Source organism: Aedes aegypti, chromosome 2, assembly GCF_002204515.2.
Source record: "Aedes aegypti strain LVP_AGWG chromosome 2, AaegL5.0 Primary Assembly, whole genome shotgun sequence".
Classification (NCBI taxonomy): domain Eukaryota; kingdom Metazoa; phylum Arthropoda; class Insecta; order Diptera; family Culicidae; genus Aedes; species Aedes aegypti.
The window spans coordinates 374920255-374947141 of record NC_035108.1 but is presented as its reverse complement, the minus strand read 5'-3'; the positions used below and the strand labels follow the sequence as shown (position 1 = coordinate 374947141).

Here is a 26887-nt window from a genome sequence, read left to right as displayed (position 1 = left end):
AGATCAGAAAATCATAATAAAACGAAACTGAAACCTGTCCAAAAGAAACCTTAACAGTTATCATCAACTCACCTCATCCTTCAGTTCCTGTTCTAGCCTCTTATCGATCTCCTGTATCTCATCCGGTGGCAGTCCAATCTCCTTGAGCGCTCGTATCCTGTCAGCCTTTTCGTAGCTTCCGCTTTTGGAGTGCGAAGGCGATGAACCATGACCCTGACTATGGTGCGCTGCAGATTGTAGTTGTTGTTGCTGCTGCTGCTGCTGAAGCTGTTGCGCGTGATGCGGATGGTGGTTCTGATAAAGGTGCGGATTTTGGTGGTGATGATGGTGCGAATGACTTCCGTTGCTGTGGTACTTCGGACTAGCACCGGAACTGGACGCCATGCCCAGTTCTGCACCCATGGACGGTAGTCCAATTTGATTGAGCTGGGCGGAGTGATTGGATGGTAGTGGTTGAGCGAGTGCTTCATCGATGTCGTCGTCGTCGTACACGTTGTAGTTGATGGCCGACGCTCGAGAACTCCGACTGGGTCCTCCGAAGGCGCCACCTATCGCCAGAGATGGAGGAGTAACGATTTTTTCCGGGGATATTTTGTTGAAGTTGGAGTTGTTGCGGAAGTCATCCTCGGTGTGAACATTATTGTTGTATTTGTATGGTTCGGATGGTTGAGCGGGTCTTTGATTGGGAAACCGTTGACTGTGACCTGTGATGTCGTTCAACGACGGTGGTGGTGGCAGTTGATAATTGTAGTCTCCATCGTATGGCAGATCATATTGTCGAATGCTGTCCACGATATCAACGGATGTAGAGCCGTTTCGGTTGTTGTTTGGAAATGCAGGTTGCTTCTTCTCCGGAGTATGTGAGTGGAGATTTATGTTAGTGTAGCCGTCCTCATCTTCCTCATAGCGATTGTATTTTGAAGATGGGTTGTGTGCAATTTCCTGGTAAATGTTCGCTGAAGGATTTCGTCCATCCTGGAACATTGAATGCGGAGGAGGTCGCTTTGGTGAGTTGAGTTCGAGTGATGCATAATGAAGGTCTGGAGGCTCGATTGCGGATGAAGTTGAAGGACCCGGTGGTGAGTGAGCTATGTACGGTGAGGCATGATGCAGGGAGGAAGGTCTCGCAGGCACTTGATGTTGCTGTTGATGCGATACAGGTTTCGGGTGGTTTCTTGGTGGCAGTGGAAAAGCGAGTTCAGGTTCGACGGGGCGATGGGACTTTCTACCGCCTCCAATCAATGCCTGTTCCTGGAGCTTTCGGGCCAACAGTTCACCTTTCTCCGCTTCTAGTCTGCGTCTCAATTCAGATTCACGCTTCAACTGTTGAGCAATATCTCGCGCTACTTTGGCATCCATTTCTTCCCTGAAAGAAGAATAAGTATTGTATTAGGATTGGTAAAGCACTGATTTAAAGGATGCATACTGCTCATTGATCATTTGATGGTACAAAGCAGCCTGTCGTTCGGCATCCTCTTTTTCCCGGATTTGCTCCGAAAGGGCTGTTGGAAAGTCTTGCCGGACGATTTGGTTTCGATGTTTGTTACCCTTGTAGTGTTCGGAGACTGAAAATGCAAAAAACTGTTTAGTATTATGAACGTTTTCAGACAAAGCTAGTATTACTTACTTTCTTTATTCTGAAGTTGGTATGCTAAAGCGCTATCCTCTCGAACAAGCCACTCCTTACAAACTGAAAAAAATAGAGAAACATACAGTTTAGTATTTCATGATTTTATATAATTATGATACATAAAAGAAAAAAAAACCTTTGAACAAAAAATTCAAAATTTTACTGAAACTGCTGCACAATTGCATCCCACATTACTTCTCTCAAGCATAAATCAAATCAAATGCAATATTTCATAGCCTGTCTAATTAAAGCCTATCTTCTTTCGCTTCATAATCAAATAACAACTTTTTCCTTGTCTTGGCAGCAGTCAGTCGGCTTAAAACTGGATTAATCCCTCATACCTACACATGATTCTTCGCGTATACTCTACGCACAACAACCCAAACCGAAACCTCGACCATATGTTGTTGTGTTATTTCATCTCTAACGGGCAAAACCGGCATCGGGCCGGGGACATCATTCATCTTGTAAGGGACTTGAATGCGATGATGTGTTTCTGTTTTTGCTAGTTCACAACATAAACCGCGCCAGTCTGTTGGTGTGACCCATTTTTGTATGAGAAGTCTCAAACTGTAAAAATCTTAAGTTAAATCCCTCAAATTTGATCACCTTCAAAATAATAATGAGAGAAATATTCAGCTACTACAGCGCCATCTATGCTCAAAAATATAATTAAAATAGTTTTTCACAAAAAATTGGTCGATTTTCTTCATATAAACTTCAAGCACATTTAGCCCCTCTTCAGAGTTGACGGATTTCCCTAAAATTTTCACAGTTGCTTCTGGAGATCCATTCGAACGAATTTGAGGGGTATAGCTTGAGCATTGTAGTTTGACTATCATGGGTCACCCTAGTGCACAGGCTCAAGTGCACATAACAGACAGTTACTGACTGCTGCTTTTGCGCCGCGCCAGTTTCCTTTCTATGGGCTAGAGAGTGACGGGACGGCAATGAACTTAGATGGATAGGAAAGTCATAATAACATCACGTCATCGTTAGCGCTTATCCGAACATATCGGTAAACACAGATGCAGCCGAGTGCAAGTGTGCAGTGTGGAATGCATTAATCGGGTTGGTTGGGAAACAACTGCGCCTGTGCACATTTCCAGCTTTGGCTATGGGACGATTATGGGTTTTATTTTTAGAATGCACTGCTGGAGTGTTTCATGAGGAAGTAATTATTGGCGTTTACAGGCAAGATCAACGTTAAGTAACAACGGCAACCCAGTTTGGTATGGTCATCAGTTTAGCTTTCGATGGGTCATATTTAAGCTAGGTGCGCAGAAGTTTGCAGTACAACTGCTTCTGACAATACAAATCCCGAATGGATGAATATCTTATTATTTTTTTACGTTATCCATTTTATTCAGGCAAACGAAAAACTTTGGACGCCGACAACACTGCTCAAACGAAGTGGATGTCCCAAATCTAACACAAGACAACCAATTTGAATATTCAGATTAGTTCAAATAGGTGTCTTCAAGTGTCATATAATCTGACAGATAACAATGGAAAGTTCTTCATGTAACGTACAACACTGTTATTTGAATAAGAAGAATGACCAAACAATAAAGATGATTATAGAACGAAGCCACACCTCGAATTTTCAAATGCACAAGTCTTGAGAATCAAAGAGAACATCATTAGCAAGCAAGCAATTTGATCGATTTTCAACGTAAACTGTTGTCAAATTCTTCATACTTAGGCACTTGAAAATTCAAAGTTTGCCTTCGTTTTATAATCACCTTAAAGCTATAGCAATTTAGATGCATGCACCTCTAAACGTAATTTGGTGAATGCTTTCGACTGTGATGACTAATTTCTTTCTAAAGTTTTATCGGCTCTATCAGTCTTAAGGCAGCTAAAACGACTTTTGCTTCTACTTCTCCGACGTTTCGGCGTAAATTTCGCCTTCTTCAAGGGTTTAGAGACTGCGATTTGTTGTGTGTATTGCACTATGGGCCAGGGACGCAATCTGGCGGGGCAAAATTAATAACTCGGTAACGAAGCGTTTCCGGTTGTTGGTGTCTTCGGCAAAGTTGTTTGTAACAACGAGGACCATCTACTGACATAAACGGATAGTTCGTAAATCATCCGCATAGGTGGCGCCAGAATCTAACTTTTAACTGTGACGTTCTAGAGACTTGGCATGTTCGGCAAAGTTGTTCATATTAATAAAACAAACAACTCTCTCGAAGACGTCAAACCTCCACAGCCTACTGTTTTTGAGTTATTGGCAAAATTAGAGAAAATAAGTGAAAAAACGATATTTTTCACCGAATTTGACATTTTTCCAAAGAATCATGTCATATAATATTTATTGCTAAAGTATTAGGAGTGACCTTTGACAGGCACCTAAACTTTCGACAGCATTTTGACCTTGTCAAAGAAAACTGTAGAAACCGGGTGAACCTGGTGAAAAGTATTGCGAATAAACGTACAAAGAGCGATAGAAAAGCACAGTTGCGAGTAGCTAACGCAGTAGTCTGTAGTAAATTGTTCCACAAGCCGCGCGTACGAAGATATGCTATTGAAATTAGGACCCGTATATAACAATACAATCCGGGCAATATCAGGCCTGCTACCGTCTACTCCTGCCTCTTCAGCATGCGTAGAAGCCGGAGTGCCGCCTTTCAAGTTCAAAGCTGTCACTGCCATCAGTATGAAAGCTGTTAGCTTCCTAGAACATACAAAAAACAGAAGATCGGAAACTTTTATCACCAATCAAACAAACCGAATTCTCAACTCTGTGGTCAACATTAAGCTTCCCTTGGTGGCCAAACGGCAACGGAATGGAGCCCAAAGCTGGCAAGCTAAGGAGCCCAGCATTGACTCTCATATTAAAAACCATTTCAGTCGGAACTGCCTTCCTGAAGAAGTTCGAGCGCATTTCAAGGAATGGGTAAGGACCAAATACCCTTTCACTGAAATTCGATACACAGATGGATCGAAGGTGCCTGGAATAAACAACACAAACGTCGGAATTGGAATCCACTCCAGTTCATACGAAGAAGCACATGGTCTTTCTAAGCTCTGTTCCGTTTTCTCGGCGGAAGCTGCCGCTATCTTCCAAGCTGCTTCTCGTCATAGTGAAGGTCCATTGCTGATAGTCACGGATTCGGCCAGTGCACTGTCAGCTCTCCAAGCAACAGAGAATCCACATCCATGGATTCAAGCGACACAGGAAATAGTAGCAGGACAAGGGAATCACATAACCTTCATGTGGATCCCAGGACATAAAGGGATTTCAGGAAATGAAGAGGCAGACCGCCTAGCAAATCTTGGGCGCAGTAAAAGGCCATTAACGCGGAATATTCCAGGGGCAGATATCAAAATGTGGTTGAAAAACAAGACAACAGATGCCTGGGCTACCGTATGGCAGCAAGACAGAACGAATTTCACCGGGAAAATCAAGAATTACGTTGGCACTTGGAAGGACCTACCAAACCGTAGGGACCAACGAGTTCTCTCGCGACTCAGAACTGGGCACACAAGAATTTCACACAACTTTAACGGTGGAGTAGGTTTCCGGAAGCAGTGTGATATATGTAGAGTCCACAACACCGTGGAACATTTTATCTGTAGCTGTCCGTCAACGGAACATCTGAGGCAGCAGTATGGCATATCAAGTATTAGAATGGCATTACAGAACGAACGTAATAGTGAAACTGCGATCCTAAGTTTCCTTAAAGACGCGGGAATGTATGAAGCAATATAAAACTAACATCTTCCTTCGGACACGAAAACTGGCTCCACGAATGAAGGGAGAATCTAAATAGACATGATAATGTTGATGTACAAGAAAATACTGATAAATGGTGTTTAAAACATTGTTACGCATATATGAACGAGATTGAGTGGCGAACTCGCCCAGGGCGAAAAGCCACTATAATAAAGATAAAAAAAAAAAAATTTATTGCTGATAAATATATAACAAACACAAGCTCTGGTGGAAAATTGTCAATAATACGGCGCATAAAAATTGAGAAATAATGAAAAACCTTGAAAAATAGAGCAATTTTTGAACCTTAATATCTCCAAAAGCGCAAAAAATCGCAAGCTCAAATTTTCAAGCAACATAGAACAATACTTGATGGAACAAATGTCAAAATTTCAGAGAGGTATATTTTGGTATTATTGAGATTTTTTATTTTTTTACAATTTTCTTTTCATTGCGCGATTAATATTTTCGTGGCAAATATTTAAGTGTATTTTAAAATTAGCGGAAAAATATATTTTATTATTTCATGAAATTATTATATCTGCTCACGGTACAAGCTGGCTTTAGATTTCATCTCGGATTCGTTGTTACAGTTTTCCGGAAGCTCAAAATTTAAGCAAATTCGGTGATTAAACACATGTTTAAGGTAAAACAACCTAACAGTTCTCAAAATCGAAGGATAATCTTTAAATTGATACCTTCGATCTCTGCTTCGAAACATCCAAATATCAACGCTCTTCCGGCTTTAAAACAATTCTACATGCTTCGGACAAGAGAAAGTGCGCTCTGAAATTTTAGTATTCAGAGATATCGACATGAATATGCTTTAAAATTTGATTTTCCGTATTGAAAGTAACACATTCACAAAATAAATTGCTCACCTCGAACCATGATGATAACAATTAACTGACACATGATCAAGTTTTTCATGGCATACTATGTTATTTGAATTATTGAAGAAAAGCAAATATGTACCCAGTTTTAATCTACACTTTCATCCACATTACTCGATATCAACTCAAGGAACTGCTCCTAAACTGAATTTGATGGCTACTATGATGGCTTTTTTAAATAGTTTTCTGAAAGTTTTTGTTCCACGACTCGTTATTTCTAAAAGTCGATCGTCTCTTCAGATTGACTCATGGAAATTTAACTGTATTGGAGTAATATGATCATTGTAAAAAATTCAAATATCTCAAAAACACCAAAATATACCTCTCTAGAATGTTGACATCCGTTTCATCAAGTATTGTTCTATGTTGCTTGAAAATTTGAGCTTGCGATTTTTTGCACTTTTTGAGATATTAAGGTTCAAAAATTGCTCTATTTTTCAAAAATTTTCATAATTTCTTAATTTTTATGCGTCGTGTTATTAATTTTTTTCCACCAGAGCTTGCGTTTGTTATATATTTATCAGCAAAAAATATTACATGACATGGTTCTTTGAAAAAATGTCAAATTCGGTGAAAAAAATCGTTTTTTCACTTATTTCCTCTAATTTTGCCAATAACTTGAAAACAGTAGGCTGTGGAGGTTTGACGTCTTCGAGAGAATTGTTTATTTTATCAAAATGAACAACTTTGCCGAACATGCCAAGTCTCTAGAACGTCACAGTAAAAAGTTAGATTGTGACGCCACCTATGCGGACGATTTACGAACTATTCGTTTATGTCAGTAGATGGTCTTCGTTATTACAAAAAACTTTGCCGAAGACACCAAATACCGGAAACGCTTCGTTACTGAGTTATTAATTTTGTCCCGCCAGATTGCGTCCCTGGTGTATTGGTGTCTTGTCCGACTTGTGACCGTCTAAAATTTCTAATGGCTTCCCGCGATGATCTGTGCGTATTATACTTCGGGGCTCTCACTGTATTGCAAAATTATTCACTGGGCTTTTTAAACTAGCTTTCGCCTGCATCTACGCGTTTCGATAAAAGCTCTACGCGATAATCGCCCGCGCACAGTTGCTTTTGCCTTTCCTAACTGATACTCTAAACGTAGTATTTTCTTATTTTAACTCTTTGTAGATTTCGACTACGATAGAATATAGCGTGAAGATGGCTTATAAGTCTTGACAAAATGTGAACACATTTAAACCTGCATATGTCGATAATCCGTTTCAGTATCCACTCATGTAGGGTTGACTGTACTACTATTTAGTTTTGTGCAACGTTTTCATCACATACAAAACCTTCTTTAAGGACTAAATTTTCACTGATTTTTCGTCTAGTTTCGTTGTGTTGAACGCCTATTGTCATGTGGCCAGAGCTTTCCCTCGCTAATGCTAACGGTTCAGAATTAGTAACCGCATGAGAGCTCTTCCAAAGTTTGCTCCGCTGATTTTTATATCTACATAGATGAAATTTCTGATATTTTCACCTATCGTAAATGTAAGAACGTGGTAACTTACTTATATGACCTTCAACCCATTATCAAATGGATCCTGGGCATATACTTATAAAAATTTCAACAAACTTGGGAATAATTTGTCTAAATAACAACCACTGAGGGTTCAACAAGATTCACTTGGAGGTTTCTCACAGATTTCCAATGGGAATCTAACAGGATTCCTACAATACTCCTACATTATTCTCAAAAATGTCCACGAGATTCCCACAGGATTTCCCAGGCTGCTCATAAAAAACACACGGGATTTCCATAAGATTCTCTCAATTATCGCAGTATTTCTATATAATTTCCACAGAATTCCTAAAGGTTTAGCACAAAATGCGCAGACAGCTCTCACCTGGACATTACTGTTATGGGATTTTTACCTGACTCCCAAAGTATTTACACGGAATTTTCTAAGGAATGCTAATTCCTATCCGAGTTATATGTAACAACATTACAGGATTTCCTAAACGCATTGCAGACTTTCTTAGAAATTCCACAGAATGGATTCTTGTGAATGAACTTTCCCATAAGATTCCCATTGTATTTTCAAAACCATTTGTTCCCTATTTCCGCAGTATTTCCTTAACATTTGTACAGTATTTAAAAAAAAAAATCTCACAGGATTACCACAGTATTGTTTCTGATAGCCCAGAATGCTACAGGAAACCTAGGACTCCCATTTTACTATTCCCACTGGAACGCCAGAATCATCATTGCAATACCAGCATTCACACTGGAGCTCCAGGATCCACACTGGAACCCCAAAATTTACATTAAGTATTCTGGAACCATATTAAAATCCCAGGATCCACACTGGAAACACAAAATTCTCACTGGTATGAAAATACCTATACTGAAATCCTAGGATCCACACCGGCAATTGTAGGATTCACACTTGAATCCCAGGATTCTCCTTGGAAACCAAGTATTCATGTTCCAACCTCAGAATCCCCACTTAAATCGCAAGACTACGCTGGAATTCCTAGATCTACACTGAAATCTTAGGTTTCACGTTGGTATTCCACGCTCTACGCTACAATCCTAAGATTCAAACTAGAATACACTGTAACCTAAATTTACGAACTCGATCGGGGTCCGTAAATTGAGTTGGTGCGTAAAACGAGGGAACATAGTTCGCCAAACGAGATTTAGCCTTTTGGAGTTTACTTGTATGAAATTAATTTATATTATTTACTCATTTAGCATCAATAACATATTATTGATATACTGGGTTCTTAATCAGGCTAGAATGTGTACAAGTTAAGGTCTTTCAAGAACTCTTTGGAGTTTGGGCATATGATTTTACATGAGTTAACGGAGATCAATTTCTATTGCAGAAGAACGTCTCACAATACTAGACCCTAGAAGATTGTTGTATTTTGAAAAAGAGTTTGTATTCTTAGATCGGAGTTTGGTAACTATGCGAGTACAACAGGAGTTCTAGTTCGTCCAAAAACTTCCTGGAATACATACCTGCAATTTACTGGCTGAAATGCGCCGAAAAACGAGGTAACCCATAGTATGAAAAACAACTGAAAAAAAGTAAAAAATCAAAATTTCCCCCATTGAATACTTGAAAACCTTCCGATTATGAAAATATGGATCAAATACTGATCTCTAGCGAGAAAAAATCTGATGTACATTCGATTTTTATAATCGTCTGGTTCAGATATAGCGTGCTCCATTGAATATAGCCCTTTGGATCTACGACCGTAATAAGTGATTAGAGGTTGGTTTTCAAATACTGCAAAGGCCCCCAAAGGAATGAATACACCGTTTATATTGTAATAATATGTGCGGATATCCTAGGTCCTTCAAGATCTATATCGAATATAGGCCTTAGGATCTACAAGCGTAACCAATTATCAATGGATGATTTTTTGATATGATTTATATCGATATCCTAGGTCCTCCTATGACTGCATCGAATATAGGCTTTTGAATCTACAAACGTGATCAATGGTCTATCGATAATTTTTTTTAATATGGCAAGTCTCCATTCATTTAAATCATCGGAATATTTTATTGGTTTGTACTGATGGTTTTGCTTCTCCGAGGACTCCATTGAATATAGGCCTTGGGATCTACGAGCATATTGAGTGATTAGAAGTTAGTTTTCAAATACTCGAAGGGCCCCTAACCATTCCTGTTAGTAAATGTGTTATTGTATTTATGTGTGCGGATGTTCTTGGTCCTCTAAGATCTCTATCGAATATAGGCATTGAGATCTACAAGCGTAACCAATCATCAATAGATAGTTTTCAAGGCCCCTTAGTTACCATATTAGCAAACGAAGTAATGTTTTGAGTTGTCTCGATGTTTTTGGACTTTCAAGGACTTCACGAAATATAGGCATGAGTATCTACAAACGCATCTATAAGCAAATGGATGAATGTACTAATCTGTACTGATGTTTTTGAGATTATTTCGTAAAAACGTGACGTCAAATAAATGTGCGTAAAACAGTTAATTGTTAATTGATTAATTGAGGTTTTAGTGAATTAGATTTAAAAATGGCGTCGGTTATCGATTTTCGTCATCCCTTTGTCGTGCCCGTTCCGAAAATACCCATATTGCATCGGTTTCCAAGGGTTTTTCCCAAACCAGAGGTCACCATCATCTTGGATTCCAAAATGGCGTCGGCCATCAATTTTCGTCATCCCCTCGTCGTGCCCGTTCCGAAAATACCCATATTGCATGGGCTTCCAGCGATTTTCCCAAATCAGAAGTGGCCATCATGGATTCCAAAATTGCGTCGGACACCGATTCTCGTCATCCCCTCAACGTGCTCGTTCCGAAAATACCAATATTACATGGGTTTCCAACGGTTTTACCGAACCGGAGGTCAATCCATTACATAATTTTCCACATAATTGTTCAAACTTAATTTACGCACTGTGTAAAAAAGTGACGCAAATTGAGTGTAATTCGTAAAAAAGTGACTTGAATTGAGGTAGCGTAAAATAGACTTCGTAATTTGAGGTTTTAGTGTACTAGATAGGGGCCCAGATAGCCGTGGCGATAAACGCGCAGCTATTCAGCAAGACCAAGCTGAGGGTCGTGGGTTCGAATCCCACCGGTCGAGGATCTTTTCGGGTTGGAAATTTTCTCGACTTCCCAGGGCATAGAGTATCATCGTATCTGCCACACGATATACGCATGTAAAAATGGTCATTGGCATAGTAAGCTCTCAGTTAATAACTGTGGAAGTGCTCATAAGAACACTAAGCTGAGAAGGAGGCTCTGTCCCAGTGGGGACGTAACGCCAGAAAAGAAAGAAGAAGTGTACCAGGAATCACAATTGAATTCAAATAGCCACACTGGAATCCTAGGATCCACACAGGAATCCTAGGATTCACACTGGAATCCCAAGATCCACACTGACAAACTACGAACCACAAAACAGTCCCAGGATCCACAATGAACTACAACAAACCACATTGGAATCCGAATATCCACATTAAAAGCCTTAGAACCATAATGCAGTAAGACAATCTATACTAGAATCTCAAGACTGAAACGCCTAGAATCCAGACTGAAACACCTGGATCCACACTGCAATCCCAGAATCTACACTAGATTCCCAGCATTCACATTCCCAGAATGCAAACTGGAATCCCAGGATCCAGACTGAAATTCCCGGATCCCCAAAGTAATCCAAAGATCCACACCGGAATCCCAGAATCCACACTGGAAACCCAGGATCCAGACTGAAATCTAAGGATCCACACTGGTATCCCAGGATCTACACAGAAATACCAGAATACACTCTGCAAACTTAGGATCCACACTGGAATACCATAATCCACACTGTATTCCCAATATTCGCACTCGATACTGTAATCCCAATATTCGCAAGGATACCAAGATCCACACTGAAATTTCAGGTTTCACGTTAGAATTCCACGTCCCACGTTACAATCCCAAGACCCAAACTTAAATACCAGGATTCACAATTGAATCTGAATATCCATATTAAGGTCCTAGGATCCACCCACACTGGAATCCAAAGATCCACACTGACACTCTACGAACCACACAACAGTCCCAGGTTCCACACTGAACTACAACATACCACACTGGAATCTCAATATCGATATCAGAAGCCTAAGATCCACCATGCAGTAAAACAATCTACACTATAATCCAAGGATCTAAACAGAAACATCTTGATCCACTGTGCAATCCCAGGATACACACTGGATTCCCAGCAATCACGCTGGAATCTCAGAATCCATGCATGGTTCCGAGAATCCATACTTCCATACTGGATTCCCAGGATCCATACTAAAATCCCAGAATGCTTAATGTAATTCAAGGATCCACACTGGAATCCTAGAAGCCACAATGAAAAACCGAGGATCCACACTGGAATCACATTATCCACATTGGAATCCCAGTCGAAATACCAGAATTTAAACTGAAAACTCAGGATCCATACTGGAATCCCATGATCCACACTGGAATCCAATCCATACTTGCAACCCAGGACCAATCCATACTTGCAACCCAGGACCAATCCATACTTGCAACCCAGGACTCACATTAATGTACCAAATTCCACATTATAATCCCTGGATTGAAACTGAAATCTTCGGATTCACATTGGAACCCAGCACTGCAGTCCCAGGATCCACAGTGGAGTTCCAGGATTCACAATGGATTTTCAGGATCGACACTTGAGACCCAGTATCCACATTACAATCCCAGGATCCACTCCGGACACCCAGAATACATACTGAAATCCTAGGCTCTACACCGGAAATCCAAGGATCCACACTGGAATCACGGGATACACCTTTAAAATCAAAGACCTATGTTCCAACCTTAGAATCACCATTGATATCGCAACACTGGAATTCTAAGATCTACACTAGAATCCCAAGGTCCACACTGGAGTCCCAGCATCCATACTGGAATCCCAAGGTACTCCATGATTGTTCAGTATCCACATTGGAATCTAATTAAACACACTGCAATCCCAGGACCCACAGTGGAAACCCAGGATCCATATTGTAATTCAAGGATTCACACTGGAATCTCAGAATCCAAACAATAATCCAATGATCTACGCTACAATCTTGAAATCCACACTGAAACACCAGGATCCATACTGTAACACCCGGATTCTCACTGGAAGCCCAGAATCCACATTGGCTTCTCTGGATTTATTTTTAAATTCTGATATCCATATTAGAATCCCAGAATTCACACTGGGCTGGAGCATGCTTCAATTTGTTCAAATTTTCTAATTGATTGCTCTTTGTGATAGAATACACATCTTTAGAGAGATGTGCGCATGTATAAAAAAGCTTTTTCTAATATTTTTATTATATTTGGTGACAGTTTTCAAACCCAGTTTGAAAACAAGTGTGATTCTAGAAAATATTCATAGAAGTGACCTATTTACTTAAGAGAGAATCCAAGAAGGTTTACTAACGCAAACCATTTTACATCTAAAAACTTCGTAGTTCTATTAAAAAGTATGAAGATTATTGGAATACGTTATAGTTTACGATTACCATTGTTAAGCTGCACCCTTACAATAATTTTCCGGTAACCCTGTATGAGTTGAAAATTATTAAGATTTAACATAGTCGGCCTAAACTGGTCGAAATATCAAAATTCAAAAATAGAATTTCCTTACTAAGAATGCTATTAGGATTATCACATTTAAATATAACTTATGGTGTTATAGGGTAGCTTAAAACCGATTATTTTGGAATGCAAGTTTTGAGTTAATTGACAAAATCGAAGGACATTGCACATCAGTCAACATCATCCACCAAAATACAAATCTTCAAATTTATCTACGTTGTTCGTGATTGAAACTCAAGACAGTGAACACTTTTTATCGCCCCCCTTACGTCACCCGTCATCTCGCTGACTTACAGCTCATTAAATCTGTCTGATGGAGAATTACTCAACCAAAGATCTTTTTTCAGCAATTTTCCCAGCAAGATTTACATCTACCCCAGCCCCAAATGGAATTCCCCGCCCAAATTATCTCACTCGATTCGATTTGGGCAATCGTTTTTCTCTACCAACCACCAAACCCACCCTTTAACGATTCTTTGTAGGCTAATCGAAACTGGAACATCTCGATCTGATTTCTCCATTACAACAACGGGGCGTATGTGCGATTAAACTGCCAACATCTAAGTTGTTTGCTCCCAAAAAGGTACCTCCAATAGGGTAAACAAACCGTTCATCGCTGATATCTTCGTGGAGCCGTGGAGATTGGCGAAAAAGGTGAATTTTCTCACACTACCACTCGGAGTCGTGCAACCATTCCGATGAGTCACGGAACCAGTTACGTCTTCGCTACGTGAGTTTATACTTATTTATAATTTCTGCTGCAGTCAATGGCTTCGGGACGGAAGATCTGCCTCTTTTGAAAAGCGACTGCAAGAGGAAATGGAATTCCAAACGGATCATCTTTTGGCCCAGGTATGGACGACAGTGTGAATTGCAGCGCATTCACCAGACTAAAGGCGAAAGTAAAATTGGATGCTGGCATGGACGTGTGGAGTGCATCGCCTCCCGCTGAATGGTGGTGGGGGTAAGTCGTGTCGACGGTAAAGTGGAAGAAAGGACTTAAAATTTGTTTTCGTTATTATCTACCTTTCGGAAATTGAGAAAAAAAAACAATGTTGTGAGTTGAGGAATGACTATGAAAAGGCAAACGGCCAAACCATTGACCAAGCGAATTCTCGTCGCACATTTTACTTTAGGCAGTTGTTGTTATTCGCATTAGGTTTTTTTCGCTCAGTTAAGTTCTGAACTAGGTTCTGAAGTGTCCTAAAATATGTCGAGTGTGTGCTAGAATAAGGGCGTAAGTTGCATGATCGACTTCTTTGAACAAAGATGACAAGATGCGGATTAAATAGCAATTTTTCACCTCAGGACGCAAGATTGCATCGCTGCTTAGCGTCCTGAACTGAAAAAATGCTACCAAACCCGCATCCTGCACAGCTAAAAATATGTTGTAAATTTCAGTTTATTTTCATGCACATATTTGAATCATCAAAATGAACTGAAATGTCAACGACAAATCGCTTATTTTTCAATCGAATGCCTTTTAAATTTACACAATCATGTAACATTCAAGCATCTTTAGTTGAATATTTAACGTGATGATGTAACAACAGATGAATTTGGTTTACTTTTATTATATTCTTCTGTTTACACTACATTGAAATTTAATTATTTTTATCTGTGTGTCAAATAGAGGTAATAAACTATAGAGGAAGAATGTCGCTGGCGTCGCTGCAGGAACATCTTTTGCTGGCGGAGATAGGCGGGGCTATAAATGTCAACGCGAAATAGTATGCAGTTTGACACTTATGTACCCGACATGTTTCTGAGCGAGAACAAAGGGAACAGCAGCGACATTCGTCCTCTATAGTTTTCTATCTCTATTGTTTGTAACCTTTTTTCACAGAAATGAGGATCAATGGAGAAATTGCAGCACAAATCCCTGGAAAACTCTTGCGAGCATTACTCAAAGTAAAAACTAAAGGTGTCCTGGAACGACCCCCAAAAGCATACCGTGGAAATGCTGGAGTTTTTTTGGAATAATTTCTGAAGAACGCAGGAACTAATCTTTGGAAGCTAGTCTCAAATGTATTTTTGGGTGAATTTCAGGTTATTTTGGGTGGTCGCTGACAAAACCCTCGAGAAACCCCTCGATGCAATCTTTGAAAGTATACTTGGAGAACTTCCATAGGAATAAGTAGAGCAGCTCTTTCATGCATCATTGGAATAAATTATGAGCAGTTATTTAAAGATGTAGAGATAGAGAAGACAATGTTTTATAATGAATTTCTCGCATTCAGTACCACTAAACCGTAACTGCAGTGATCGGTTTCTTTCCATAGAATTTTATCTACAGCTTATTTCTTGGCCAGGAGACTGCTTTAGACTGCTATTTTTATCTTATTAGAAAGTTCTTATCATCTTTTCGTTATGTTGCATCGCAGAACGCAACAAAAATCGATGAAATTTTGTGTATTAACCAAAAGAGAACTCGTTGACGGCAGGTACGAGAGATTTGCAAGATGGAAAGATCTTTAAAAAAAACTTCAAGAGTTTGTTACGGGAATTTTAGTAGGAAGCTCTGAAGAAAACCAAAAAAAAAAAAAACGATTGAAAATTTTCTGAAGCATTTTTTTGGAAAGCTCCTTTAGGATTTCTTTTCAAAAAATATCACTGAAAAAACGGCCAAACACTAACAGGAATATTGGAAGAAATCTTCGTTGAAGTCCGTGGAGGAATTTCTGTAAATACACTTGTAAAACTTTGGGAAGATTCATTGGAGATTCTTCTAAAGGATGCTATGGATGAATCATTTGAAGGTTTCTTAGAAAAAAATATGAAAGATCTGTGGAATAGAAATTCCCTAAAACAATTCCAAAGAAATCACCAGAGATTTTTTTTGAGAGCTTAGGATGCATCTCTTCAGAATTTCTCAAAACAATCTTTATAAAAGTATCGGGGTACATTTTTCAAGGGTCCGCTGAAAACAAAAACATGGAATAATTCATCAAGAAGTGTCTGAAAAGAAAGCTGCAACTTTTTTCAGGGTTGACCAACGTATGGCCCCCGTAGGGTTTGGAGATTATTCTCATATTTGGCCCGTTGATTATTCTATCAACTGTTTTCTTGTCTTGACAAAAAATGTAAACTATCAAGAATAAATGAACAATAGACAAAATTACCAACTTGATGCTAGAACCTACCAAGACTAAATGTTTAAGTCAGCTAGTATCTCAGCTAAGTAATTATTTTTTCGAATTTCCGTAAAAACTTAATTTAATGAATTATTTAAAGATCTAATTTCAAATTTGAAAGTTTGTTGAGCGTGTTTCAGCTAGATTTGAAGCGAAAGCTAGATTTGAAGAAGAAGTTTAAATAACTGATAAAATTGTTATACACATTATTCTGACTTAAAACGATCGACTTGACTTGATTCTTGATAGTATTACAACATCAATTGTTCTACCAGTGTTGTGAAAAACTCAATTTCTCACAAGTTATGTACGCTTGAGATGTTTCATGCGTGAGTTGTCAATCACGCAACTCAGCAGTCAAAAAATCATGGATGAGTTGGCTCACCTTTTTGGCTCATTGTCTCGTATTTCCACAGTTTACTTACACACGGCACTAATTTCTTGTTAGTCTGTTAAAATTATAGTAATCCTAAGGATTCTGAAATGAATATTGGTCGAGATTCTGACAGAATTCTTACTTAATTCTACAAGATTTGCGCAATAATTTCATCAGGATGTTCACACATTCCGTATCGATAGGTAAGATTTTGAATATGATCCTTATAAAATCCTGGACATAATTTATACAGAATCCAAAAATTCTGGAATAGATTCATCAACATATCATGAGCAGTATAATCGAGCTCTGCACAAAAATCATTCGCTCTCTTTCATTCCTCCATGGAATCAGTAAACAACAAGGCCAGTAAACGTCAAAATCCCATACAAAATCAAAACAGTGCAGAGGCCCATTGCATGATTTCGAAAGGGACTTTCTTGAATCTTTGGTCGAATAACATTTAATCGAATGACGTTTGATCGAATGGACATTTGGTCGATAAAAATGAATTGCTTTAAGAAGAAGATGACATTTGGCCGAAAAGGCTTTTGATAGAAAGAACGTTTGAGCGAATATTGATTTAAGATTATTGTACAAAGTGACATTTTGACGTTAATTTGCAGTGATTGGATCATTACCCCTTGAAGAAAGTGTATCTGGTAAGTGTTATTAGTGAAGGATGCATTTGCTACAACAGTATGATAGAGTGCGAGAATGTTCAATAGACTAGCAATATTTTGGAATACCAATTGTTCACTCAGACTCCTCCATAAAATCAATTGACCCCTTGCGTTGTTGACGTTCCTCGATGTCATTTTTATTATTTAGGCTTATTTTGCATGTCGGATGAATCGCGACGAGCTGAACTCAAATGAAGCAAGTCATCTTTTGGTAAAGATCAGCTGTTATAGGCGAAGAACGATGATATTTTGGAAGAATAATAAATTCAACAATGTTTAATATTTCAATGACTGAGCAACAAAAATATTTAGGAGGATTTTTTCCAACGTTTGATGATATTTTGAAAAAATAATAAATTCAACGGATAAATATATTTCTAACGCTGCACTTTAAATAGAAACAAATACTTTTGAACTGCCACCAAATTTGGAAGAATATATCAACTGTCTTTCAACCCATAAATAATAAGAACATTACAAGAATAACTCGTAAAGCGTAGGTAATAATTATCGTGTACATAGATTCTCTATTGAATTCCGATGAAAAGTATGTTTGTTAAAAATGAACTTAGAATCACCCATTGTGCAAAAATTCAAATTCGGTTTTATATCTGTTAAACACATGATTTCTTGATCAACCATTAATAAATAATCTTTCGACAAAATGTTCTAAAAGCATTCGATCAAACCACAATGGTCGTAAAAAATATGTTTGGCCAAAACTAGTTTTATTGCCTTAATCGATGATATATGTAAACCTAATATGGTCTTTGGCGTTTTTATTGTTTCAGAAGGGGTTATTCACATATTACGTAACTTTTTCGAAAAAAAAATTTTTCATTAAAAATGTTATCAAACTAGGCTGAAAGCACATTTTTTGCATTTATTTGAACTGGTTTGACCAAAATGTGTATGAACAGTGGTGAAATATAATTTAAATAAACTTTGTTTGAAAAATATCTTTAAAATTAAAATATATGAAATTATTGAATTATTCAAATAGCTCTAACTTGCAAATCAGCAAATTTCTGCAAAAAATTTAAACGTTTTTTGTAAGATCTAAGGATGCATTTTGATGTGCAATATTCGAAATGGCGGTGACATGACGCGACAAAATAAAAATCATCTAAATTACTAAAATGTAATATTGAATAGTATTAAAACTTCAACCAAATATTTTTTTCCATCCTCATGCTCGATAAAATTTTTGAACCATAAGTTTTCAGATAGTGCGTAACTTTGGGGAAATATTGCGTTCCTAAATAATAAATTTTGTACTTTATTTTATTGTAACATTTTTCAATTTTTTGACTTCAGCCAGTTTGCCGTTATAAAAGTCATAGAAATTTAAATTTTAGGTTAGTTTCAATTAAGGATCATAATAATATAATACATGAGGTATATCTTAAAATGATAAAAAACATAAAAATCTCAAAAAAAGATTTTGGTAGTTTTGGCCGACCCTTTATATGGAGCCCGACCATTGTGCAAACGTCCATTCGACCATATGTCCCTTCCACCAAATAAACTTTCGACTAAATATCATTTGACCAAACGTCATTCGACCAAATGTCCTGAAGCACATTTTGTCAGAATTCATGCTAATATTTGTGCATTAAAAGACCTAGCAAGCTTCCCGGAAGAAATGTGTATAGTTTCCCAAGAGAAGCTTTAGGAAATGTTTAGGATTGTTGAAGAATTTTGGAATGTTTTCTAGGAAATTGTTGAAAAATGTTGCATAAATGTCAGTCGTAGCTTGTGAATTTTCTTAGGAGAAACGTGGAAGGTTTTCTAGAACAAAATTGAAAGATTTTTCGGGAGAAGCTCGGGAAATATCTCAAGAGAAGCGTTGGATGAATTCCAGAGAAAGTGTTTAGTAAGCTTCTCATGTAAGTTTGGAAAGTTTCTCAGCAGAAGATTGAAAATCTTTTTAACAGAAGCTTGTTAAAAAGTTCTTCCAGTAAAGCTTGGAGAGCTAAATAGCAATATTTAAAAATCTTCCCATGGGGCTTTTGGACAGCTCCTCAGCTCACGCTAATATTATAGGCTAAGTGAAAGTATAGTAAAAATTTGAAAGCTCATAAAGCTTTCTTCAAGAAAATATGGAAGCTATCCACAATAAGATTTGGAATCTTCACATGAAAGGCATGTAAACGTTATTAGAAGATGTTTTGAGGTCGAGAAAAAATTGGACAGTGCCAAGCATATATAGTTTTGAGTGATTATTCTTTTGCACTTCAAATTAAGCTTGTAAAACTTTCCCCAAAACATTGAAGCTTTGCAGTAGAAATTTCAGAATTTACCTAGCAGTAGCTTGGCATGTTCGTATACCCTGCAATACAAAGAGCTATTGAAGCTTTTCCTAAAAAATATTCTTAGCTTATTCAGTTTTACTAGAGATTTTTAGAAATATCATCAAAGCTTTAACTTTGAAATTTCAATCCTGTTGTGGGGAGTTTTCTATATCATAATTCATTTCATTTCATTTCATTAGGAAGTTGTTAAATTCCTATGAGAAACTTACCAAACTTCTACATGTATAGATTTTTAACTCTGTTCTAGAGTTGTTGTTTGCATCATCTATTGTGAATCTTTATGAGCTTTTCTGAAAATTGTGTTGCTGCTGCTGTTGCCTTATCGACGGGAAGCTTTCCAAGTTTGTCATAAGAAGCTATTTAAGCTTCCTCACTTTTCTTGCAAAGCGTTAACAACTTATCCTTTAAACTTTTATAAATACTCTTTGTGAAGCTTCCAAGGCTACTCCTAAACACTAAAAAGCTTTTCAAACTTTTACCCCCTTGTAACCTTTGCTAAAATGTTTGGGAGGCTACTCAAATGAAACTAGGAACGCATCTCAGAAGGGCTTTGTAAAAGTACTCAAGAGAAAATATGTCTGAAGAAGCTTGAGGAAATTTTCAGGAGTAGCTTGAAAGTATTCTCACGAGAAACGGGACTTCCTAGCAGAAACTTGGAAAGTTATAAACTGCAAAAACTTGGGAAGTTTCCTGGAGCACTTTGGAGACTTTCGATGATAAGTTTTGAATGTGAGAGTCTTTGGAAGCATCCCAAAGAAAATTAAGGAAGTTATTCGGAAAGCTTCCTAGACGAAGTTTGGAAAAGAATCTCAGCACAAGGTTAAAAATCTTCTCAGTGAAAGCTTCAAAGTTTGAAAACCTTCCATCAAAGCCTAAAGAGCTATTCAGCAAAATTGGAAAGTTTCATAGGAGACTTTTGTAAAGCTTTGAAGCGCAAGTTGAGTTTTGAAGCTCAGTGAAGCTTTAAAGCTGAGCACAACTTGGAAGCTTAAGCTTTCTGGGGCTTGCAAATCTTCCTTTCAAAAAATGACCCTACCCACTAGCTGCTTTGAAAGCAAAGCATCCCATGAGAAGCATATAAAAGATAATAGGATGTGCTTTGAAGCTTTCTAAGAGCATAATGCCATAAGAGAAGCTCTTGAATCAAGTTACAAAGAACAGCCGTGTTAAGTTTTGAGTAAAAATCCTTGATGAAGTGCTTTGGAAATTTCTACCAAATTTTTGCCCCATGAAATGATTTACCTTTACAGTACTGGGTGCCGACATCGAAGATTCAAAATTCTGTATCTTCGCAATTATTCAATAGATTTTGATGACATTTTCAGAAAAATCAAAAATGAGTTATATTTTCGATTCATGCATTGAAAACGAATGTGGTTTTGGAGTTGGGTCCAAATTTTTTGGGGTACCTAGGGTGTTTTGAAATGGAAATTCAAGAAACCTTATCAATAACATTATAAAACTAGTGTTGAATTGATCTGCATGGTAGAATGTGTCACAAATATTAGTTTTGACTATATTGCATACATATACACTGCCTATAAAGGCATAACTGTCCCATATGGAAATAGTAGGCATTGAGAAAATTGCGCTCGAAGTTTGAGTTTTGTATTCTTATACAAATGTTCATAATTTTACATTTCTGCATGCCATATTTATTTAGCACCACTGCACAGATAACTCATTTATCTTCTAGGCATCAGCAAAAAATATAATCTTGAACACAACTCACGTTTTGCAATTTTTATTCGGATTGAAAGTTCATATAGAGACTGTTATGCCTTTATTTTTCAATATGGGACTGCACCAGCTCCATATTTTTCCGCAACTTTTCCGAACAATGTGTGCTAATTTTTAAATGCATAGTAAAGTACATATAAAAACATGAATGTTGTGACGAAAAAAGGTGTTGGTTAGAAAATCTATATGGGACAGTTATGCTTTTATGGGCAGTACAACAAATGGTGGGTTTGCAAAGAAAGCTCTGAGGTCATTAATGTGAATGAGCTCGTCAAACATCGAGTTGAGAAAGAAGCTCTATTGCGGTTGGGTCGTAAGACCAAACAGAAAATGAAGCATTTGAGAAGATTTATATTCAGTTTTCTACGAATAATCATGTTATTGAAGCCGTTACACGCCTGCTTCAAAAGAGATCCCAAAAGTAGGCATTTGAAGTCCCATAAGCATTTATTTACTCCTGGATAAAATAAATCGTGAATGTGAGTCATCGAGAGGTATTATTGCATGACATTTTGCAAATGTTTCTTTGGAATTCCTACCGAAACCGATATACGATGACTATGTTCCCGGAACGACCACAATAGTCTCCAAACTGACACAGGTGAAACCTTTTGTCAAGTAAACCAATGTTACATATATTTTTTATAAGTTTTCTACGAGATTTCTTGCACTTCCTCCATTAATTATCTTTCATATCCTAGGTACCCCAACAAATATAGACCTAAGTCCAAAACCTTCACCGAATCCTAAATTTCTAATGCATAAATAAAAAAATGTAACACAATAGTGATTTTTCCTGGAAATTTCTTAAAAATTGATTAAACCATTGAAACTTCGATGTCAACACCTAGTACTGTAGGGGGAGATCCCCCAGTACCGGACAGCACCCAATACCGGACAAAGTCGAAACATTGAGAAATCATGGTCCAATCAAGATGGTGTATTAGTAGTAAAGGAAGCTATTATGGAGACTGATGTTTGCGTAGAATAACACATCCTTGAAATATGCATGCCTTTTTAAAAAAGTACAAAAGATTGAAAATTTCAAAAAATTTGACGTATTGCCTTAATTTTGAGCCTATTTAGTAATTATTTTGAATATGAAAAAATACTTTCGATCACGCAAGCATATTCGAACATAATCCTAATTTGATAGTATGAATGTATTTTGTACCATAATTGGACTAAATATGGACAAATTACAATTTTGTTTAAGCACCTCCTGTCCCCCAGTTTCGGACAGCCTGATTTGTTATATGATATCTTTGTAATTATTGCACGAGTGTCTCAAAATGCATTCATTTTTCATGGATTTTTTCGATCATGGTATCAAACATGCAATAAAATTAAGAAAAATGAACATTCAGAACAACATCGTAAAATGTGCTATTTTTTCATCACATAAAAAAGAGGTTTTTGATGGACATCTTGCGCAAACTATGAAATACTCAAATTGTTCTTGTAAATGTTGCAAATGCATTGAAATGCCAATTATATACTATTCCTAAAGTAAACACATTCAATGATCTTCAAATTTACAGAATTCGAGGCATTTCCAGATTGTGTCCGGTATTGGGTGCCACCTTTCAAGATCGATCAATTTGGTACTAAAATACATCATCAAAATGCAATGTCAAAATTCATACTTATATTTTCAAATTTATTTTTGTACACTATAAAAATGATAATATTTATCATAAATGGGTAACACGAGCCCATCAAACCAATATTTTTCGAATTATGAATATAGTGGCTTAGGTATCCAGTACTGGGGGATCTCCCCCTAAAGGTTAAAGCCATCCCAAAAAAAGCATTTTAAACTTCTCTTAGAAATATAAGAAAACTTAGCAGTAAAAACATTGGATATTACTCCTTGATAGGAATATTTATGTCGAAATAAAATTTACACAAAATTCAAGTATTTTTGTGTATGTTGATCATATCTATTTAATACGATCACAATATTTTGGAACAAGTACCGTGCCTTGCCGTTAGGGTATCACCTTGCAATCACCTGCACTGCATCGATGAAAGTGCAACAATATATGAGTTACATGCAGCTTTAGCATCCCGCGTTGCTTTATTCCATAACCTTCATGTGTGCACCTTTTACGCCATTCGAATGTCATTAGTGCAGCAAGTGAAAATTTCCACTTTCTCAGCGCTGCCAAGCATACTTCCTTCTTACGACCAAATAGTACCTTAAGACCCTCACGTGTTTCTTTTTTTTTATTTTTGGGAGGAGGGGGCCTTTACGAATAATTGCACCATCTGAGCGCCCTCCTTCTGGGTCGGGTGAATCCATCTGATCGCAAGATCGGTCCACAGTGGCGCGCTTGCATACAGAAATGGGACAAAACCTCTAATGTGCCTAAAATCGATGAAAATGATAATCTAACTTCCATACTTGATATCATCCCGTTGCAATACGCAATCCTGGTTTAAACCAGAAAATGATTGTTATTGCATAAAATTGGATTGTGATGCAAAAAATTGTTATAAATTTAACTTCTTTCAAGTAATTTCACTTGAATTTCAAACGAATTATGAAACCGACTCAGATTTGAATGAGGAATCATCTAAATTATAATAAAACATGAACATTAAACATTCGAGGTGAATGTTGAATGTGAGCAAAAAGTGATAAGAAAAACTACGTCTGAAGATTGCTGCTTGATAGTAAGTGATTCATTTTTATCAAACACTTCACATAAAAAACATAGTTTTGGAAATTAGTTTGCGTTTTAGAAAATATAGTAAAACACATTTTTTGTTACAAATAATAACTTACCATGTTGAAAATAAAATTGGTACGGTTTCAAATTAATCCTATCGACCTCAAATCGGTCATGTTTTTTTTAAATACAACTGAAGTTTGCTAGATAAACTACAGATGATGAATTTGAAACAGTCAAATTTTGTTGGCATTTTAAACGTACTCAAAATGCTGCCAAAAATTGAAAACAAAACTGATGAATCTCATGTTTTCGAATATCTATTAAAAATGTGAAATAAGATTTTGAACACATAAATTTTGTCAAGCCATGCGCCACTATGCGCTCTGTTTGTGATACTAATTGATACAAAGAAGAAAAAACCTGCATCTAACTTTGTACGTATACTTTATTTTGCGTGAGTTGATATTGCATCCAATGAAGCTATGGCAATATTAAAAAAACGGCAGAGGGGTATCTTCGCCTCGTCAAGACGTTCAAGTGCTCCAATGGATCTCGTTAGAGTTTGTATACATCGCCGCAAGACTTTTTTTTGCTGCTATTGGTGTTCCACTGCCGCAAATACGGCGCTGCCTTTTAATTCAATTCAGTTCATGTTGCTTCTTTAATTGAAGACAATTTGCCGCTCCAGTGGTGAGAACGACCGGCAAATGGCATCGGAGTTCGATGAATTTAGTGCCACTTTTAGAGCAAACAATCGTCGGTCTCACCGCGCTAGGAAAAATGACGACAAAGCGAATTTCAAGTGGGCAAAGACATCGAGTTGCTTTGCTGACGCCTTGGATGGTGAAATGATGATGAGTGGTGAAGTGAGCCATAATTATTGTTTTCTTTTCGACATTATGTGCTGAGAATTCGGCTTAACAAGAATATAGTTCCAAATTACAAGACGTTCGACTATTGCATTCACTTTATAGCTCAGTGTTTTTAAGAGCACCTCCACAGTTGTTGATTGAGAGCTTCCTTTATCGATTGACTATTTTTGCAATCGTTTATCGTGGGGCCTTCCGTAGCCAAGAGGTTAGAGTCCGCAGCTACAAAGCAAAGCCATGCCTTAATGTATCTGAGTCCGATTTCCGGTCGGTCCAGGATCTTTTCGTAATGGAATTTTTTTTGACCTCCCTGGGCATAGAGTATCATCGTACCTGCCACACGATATTCGAATGCGAAAATGGCAAATTAGGCAAAGAAAGCTCTCAGTTAATAACTGTGGAAGTGCTCATAAGAACACTAAGCTGAGATGCCGGCTTAGTTCCAGTGAGGACGTTGATGCCGAGAAGAAGAAGAAGAAATTTGATCCGTTCCAACAAATCTGAAGGCTATTCTACTGGTCTTGCTCTTCTAGACATAGAAACAAGCGTTCGACAGTGTATGGCAATATTTTCACACCTGACTTTTCTGAGTTACCTCAGGGATGTCAAAAATCCTTGTTTGTGGATGACACAGGCATCTACGCCAAAGTACGCAGCCTGCATGTCATCTGTAGTCGATTGCAAAAAATTTTGGATATTTTTTCTTCATACTTACAAAAATGGAAGATTTCTCGTAATGCTTCCAGAACTCAACTTTTAAAAACCTCATTAAGGGAATTCAAGCCAAATGTAACAAATATGTAAATGTTTTTATTCCCTTATTAATAGATAATCAAAAATTTGTCTTAAGAAAAAGGTTTTGATATTCAAACAAATTTTCAGGCCAGCCATGTTGTATGCTGTACCAATATGGACTAGATATTGTAATACCAGGAAGGAAGCTCTGCAGAGGATTAAAAATAAAATTTTGAAAATGATTCTGAAGCTTCCTCCCTGATATAGTACCAATGAGTTACATAGAATACCCAATGTTGAAACATTGGAACAAATGTCAAATAAAATAATTAATAATTTCAGGCAAAAATCGTTACAATCTGACTCATCAAATTTCATGAATTAACAGTGTTGATTGGTAATCAAAGCAACTACATCTTTTCATATTTGATTCACCCGATCATGTTATGGATTCAATGCTCCCAGGAAAGGGGCCATTTGTCAACTTGGACCAAGCCCTAGCAAATGATCTATCAACTTCCATGAATTTTTAATGCCAATTAATGGGTAATCCCACTCCACAGTGGAAACGAGTAACTGACACTGAAGAAGACTGCAAGTGGTAGTCGAAATACGCGTATCTGTCAAAGATAAGCATTTAGGAGCGGAATTAAAAGGTACACGGTACTCCATCTACTTTTAAGAATTTATGACTAATTCACCGACTTGCGTATTTATGACCGCCTCCCTATGTAGCAGGAACCAGTAAAGTGTAAACTGTTTAAATGGCTAAGTGAACTCGAGGAAAAAATCCTAAATAATCGTTACTAGAATTATTTGCATTAGACAAAACTACGAATGATTATAGTTTTTGTGGGACTTTAATCAAGAGGCCATATTTTCTTTAAACTAAAGAGTCCAAAAGACGTCTTTCTCTGGAAAAAAAAAGTTGAGCTGATGGTTTTTATATTATCAAGCTAATAACTCATTATTTAGTATAGACTGTCACTAGTGCTGACGTTGAGTAAAATGTTT

At 37.4% G+C, this 26887-nt stretch overlaps 1 protein-coding gene across 11 annotated transcripts in view; it reads right to left on the bottom strand.

The window, feature by feature from the left end:
- LOC5572440 (probable nuclear hormone receptor HR38) overlaps positions 1-26887 on the bottom strand; it is a 62678-nt gene that overhangs the window by 11897 nt on the left and 23894 nt on the right. For all 11 annotated transcript variants that reach the window (XM_021846753.1, XM_021846756.1, XM_021846754.1 and 8 more), the window contains 3 exons: positions 1628-1690; positions 1427-1565; positions 73-1366 (listed from right to left, as the gene is read on the bottom strand). In XM_021846753.1, the coding sequence (XP_021702445.1) occupies positions 73-1366; positions 1427-1565; positions 1628-1690 (1496 nt within the window). The remainder of the gene's footprint in view (positions 1-72; positions 1367-1426; positions 1566-1627; positions 1691-26887) is intronic.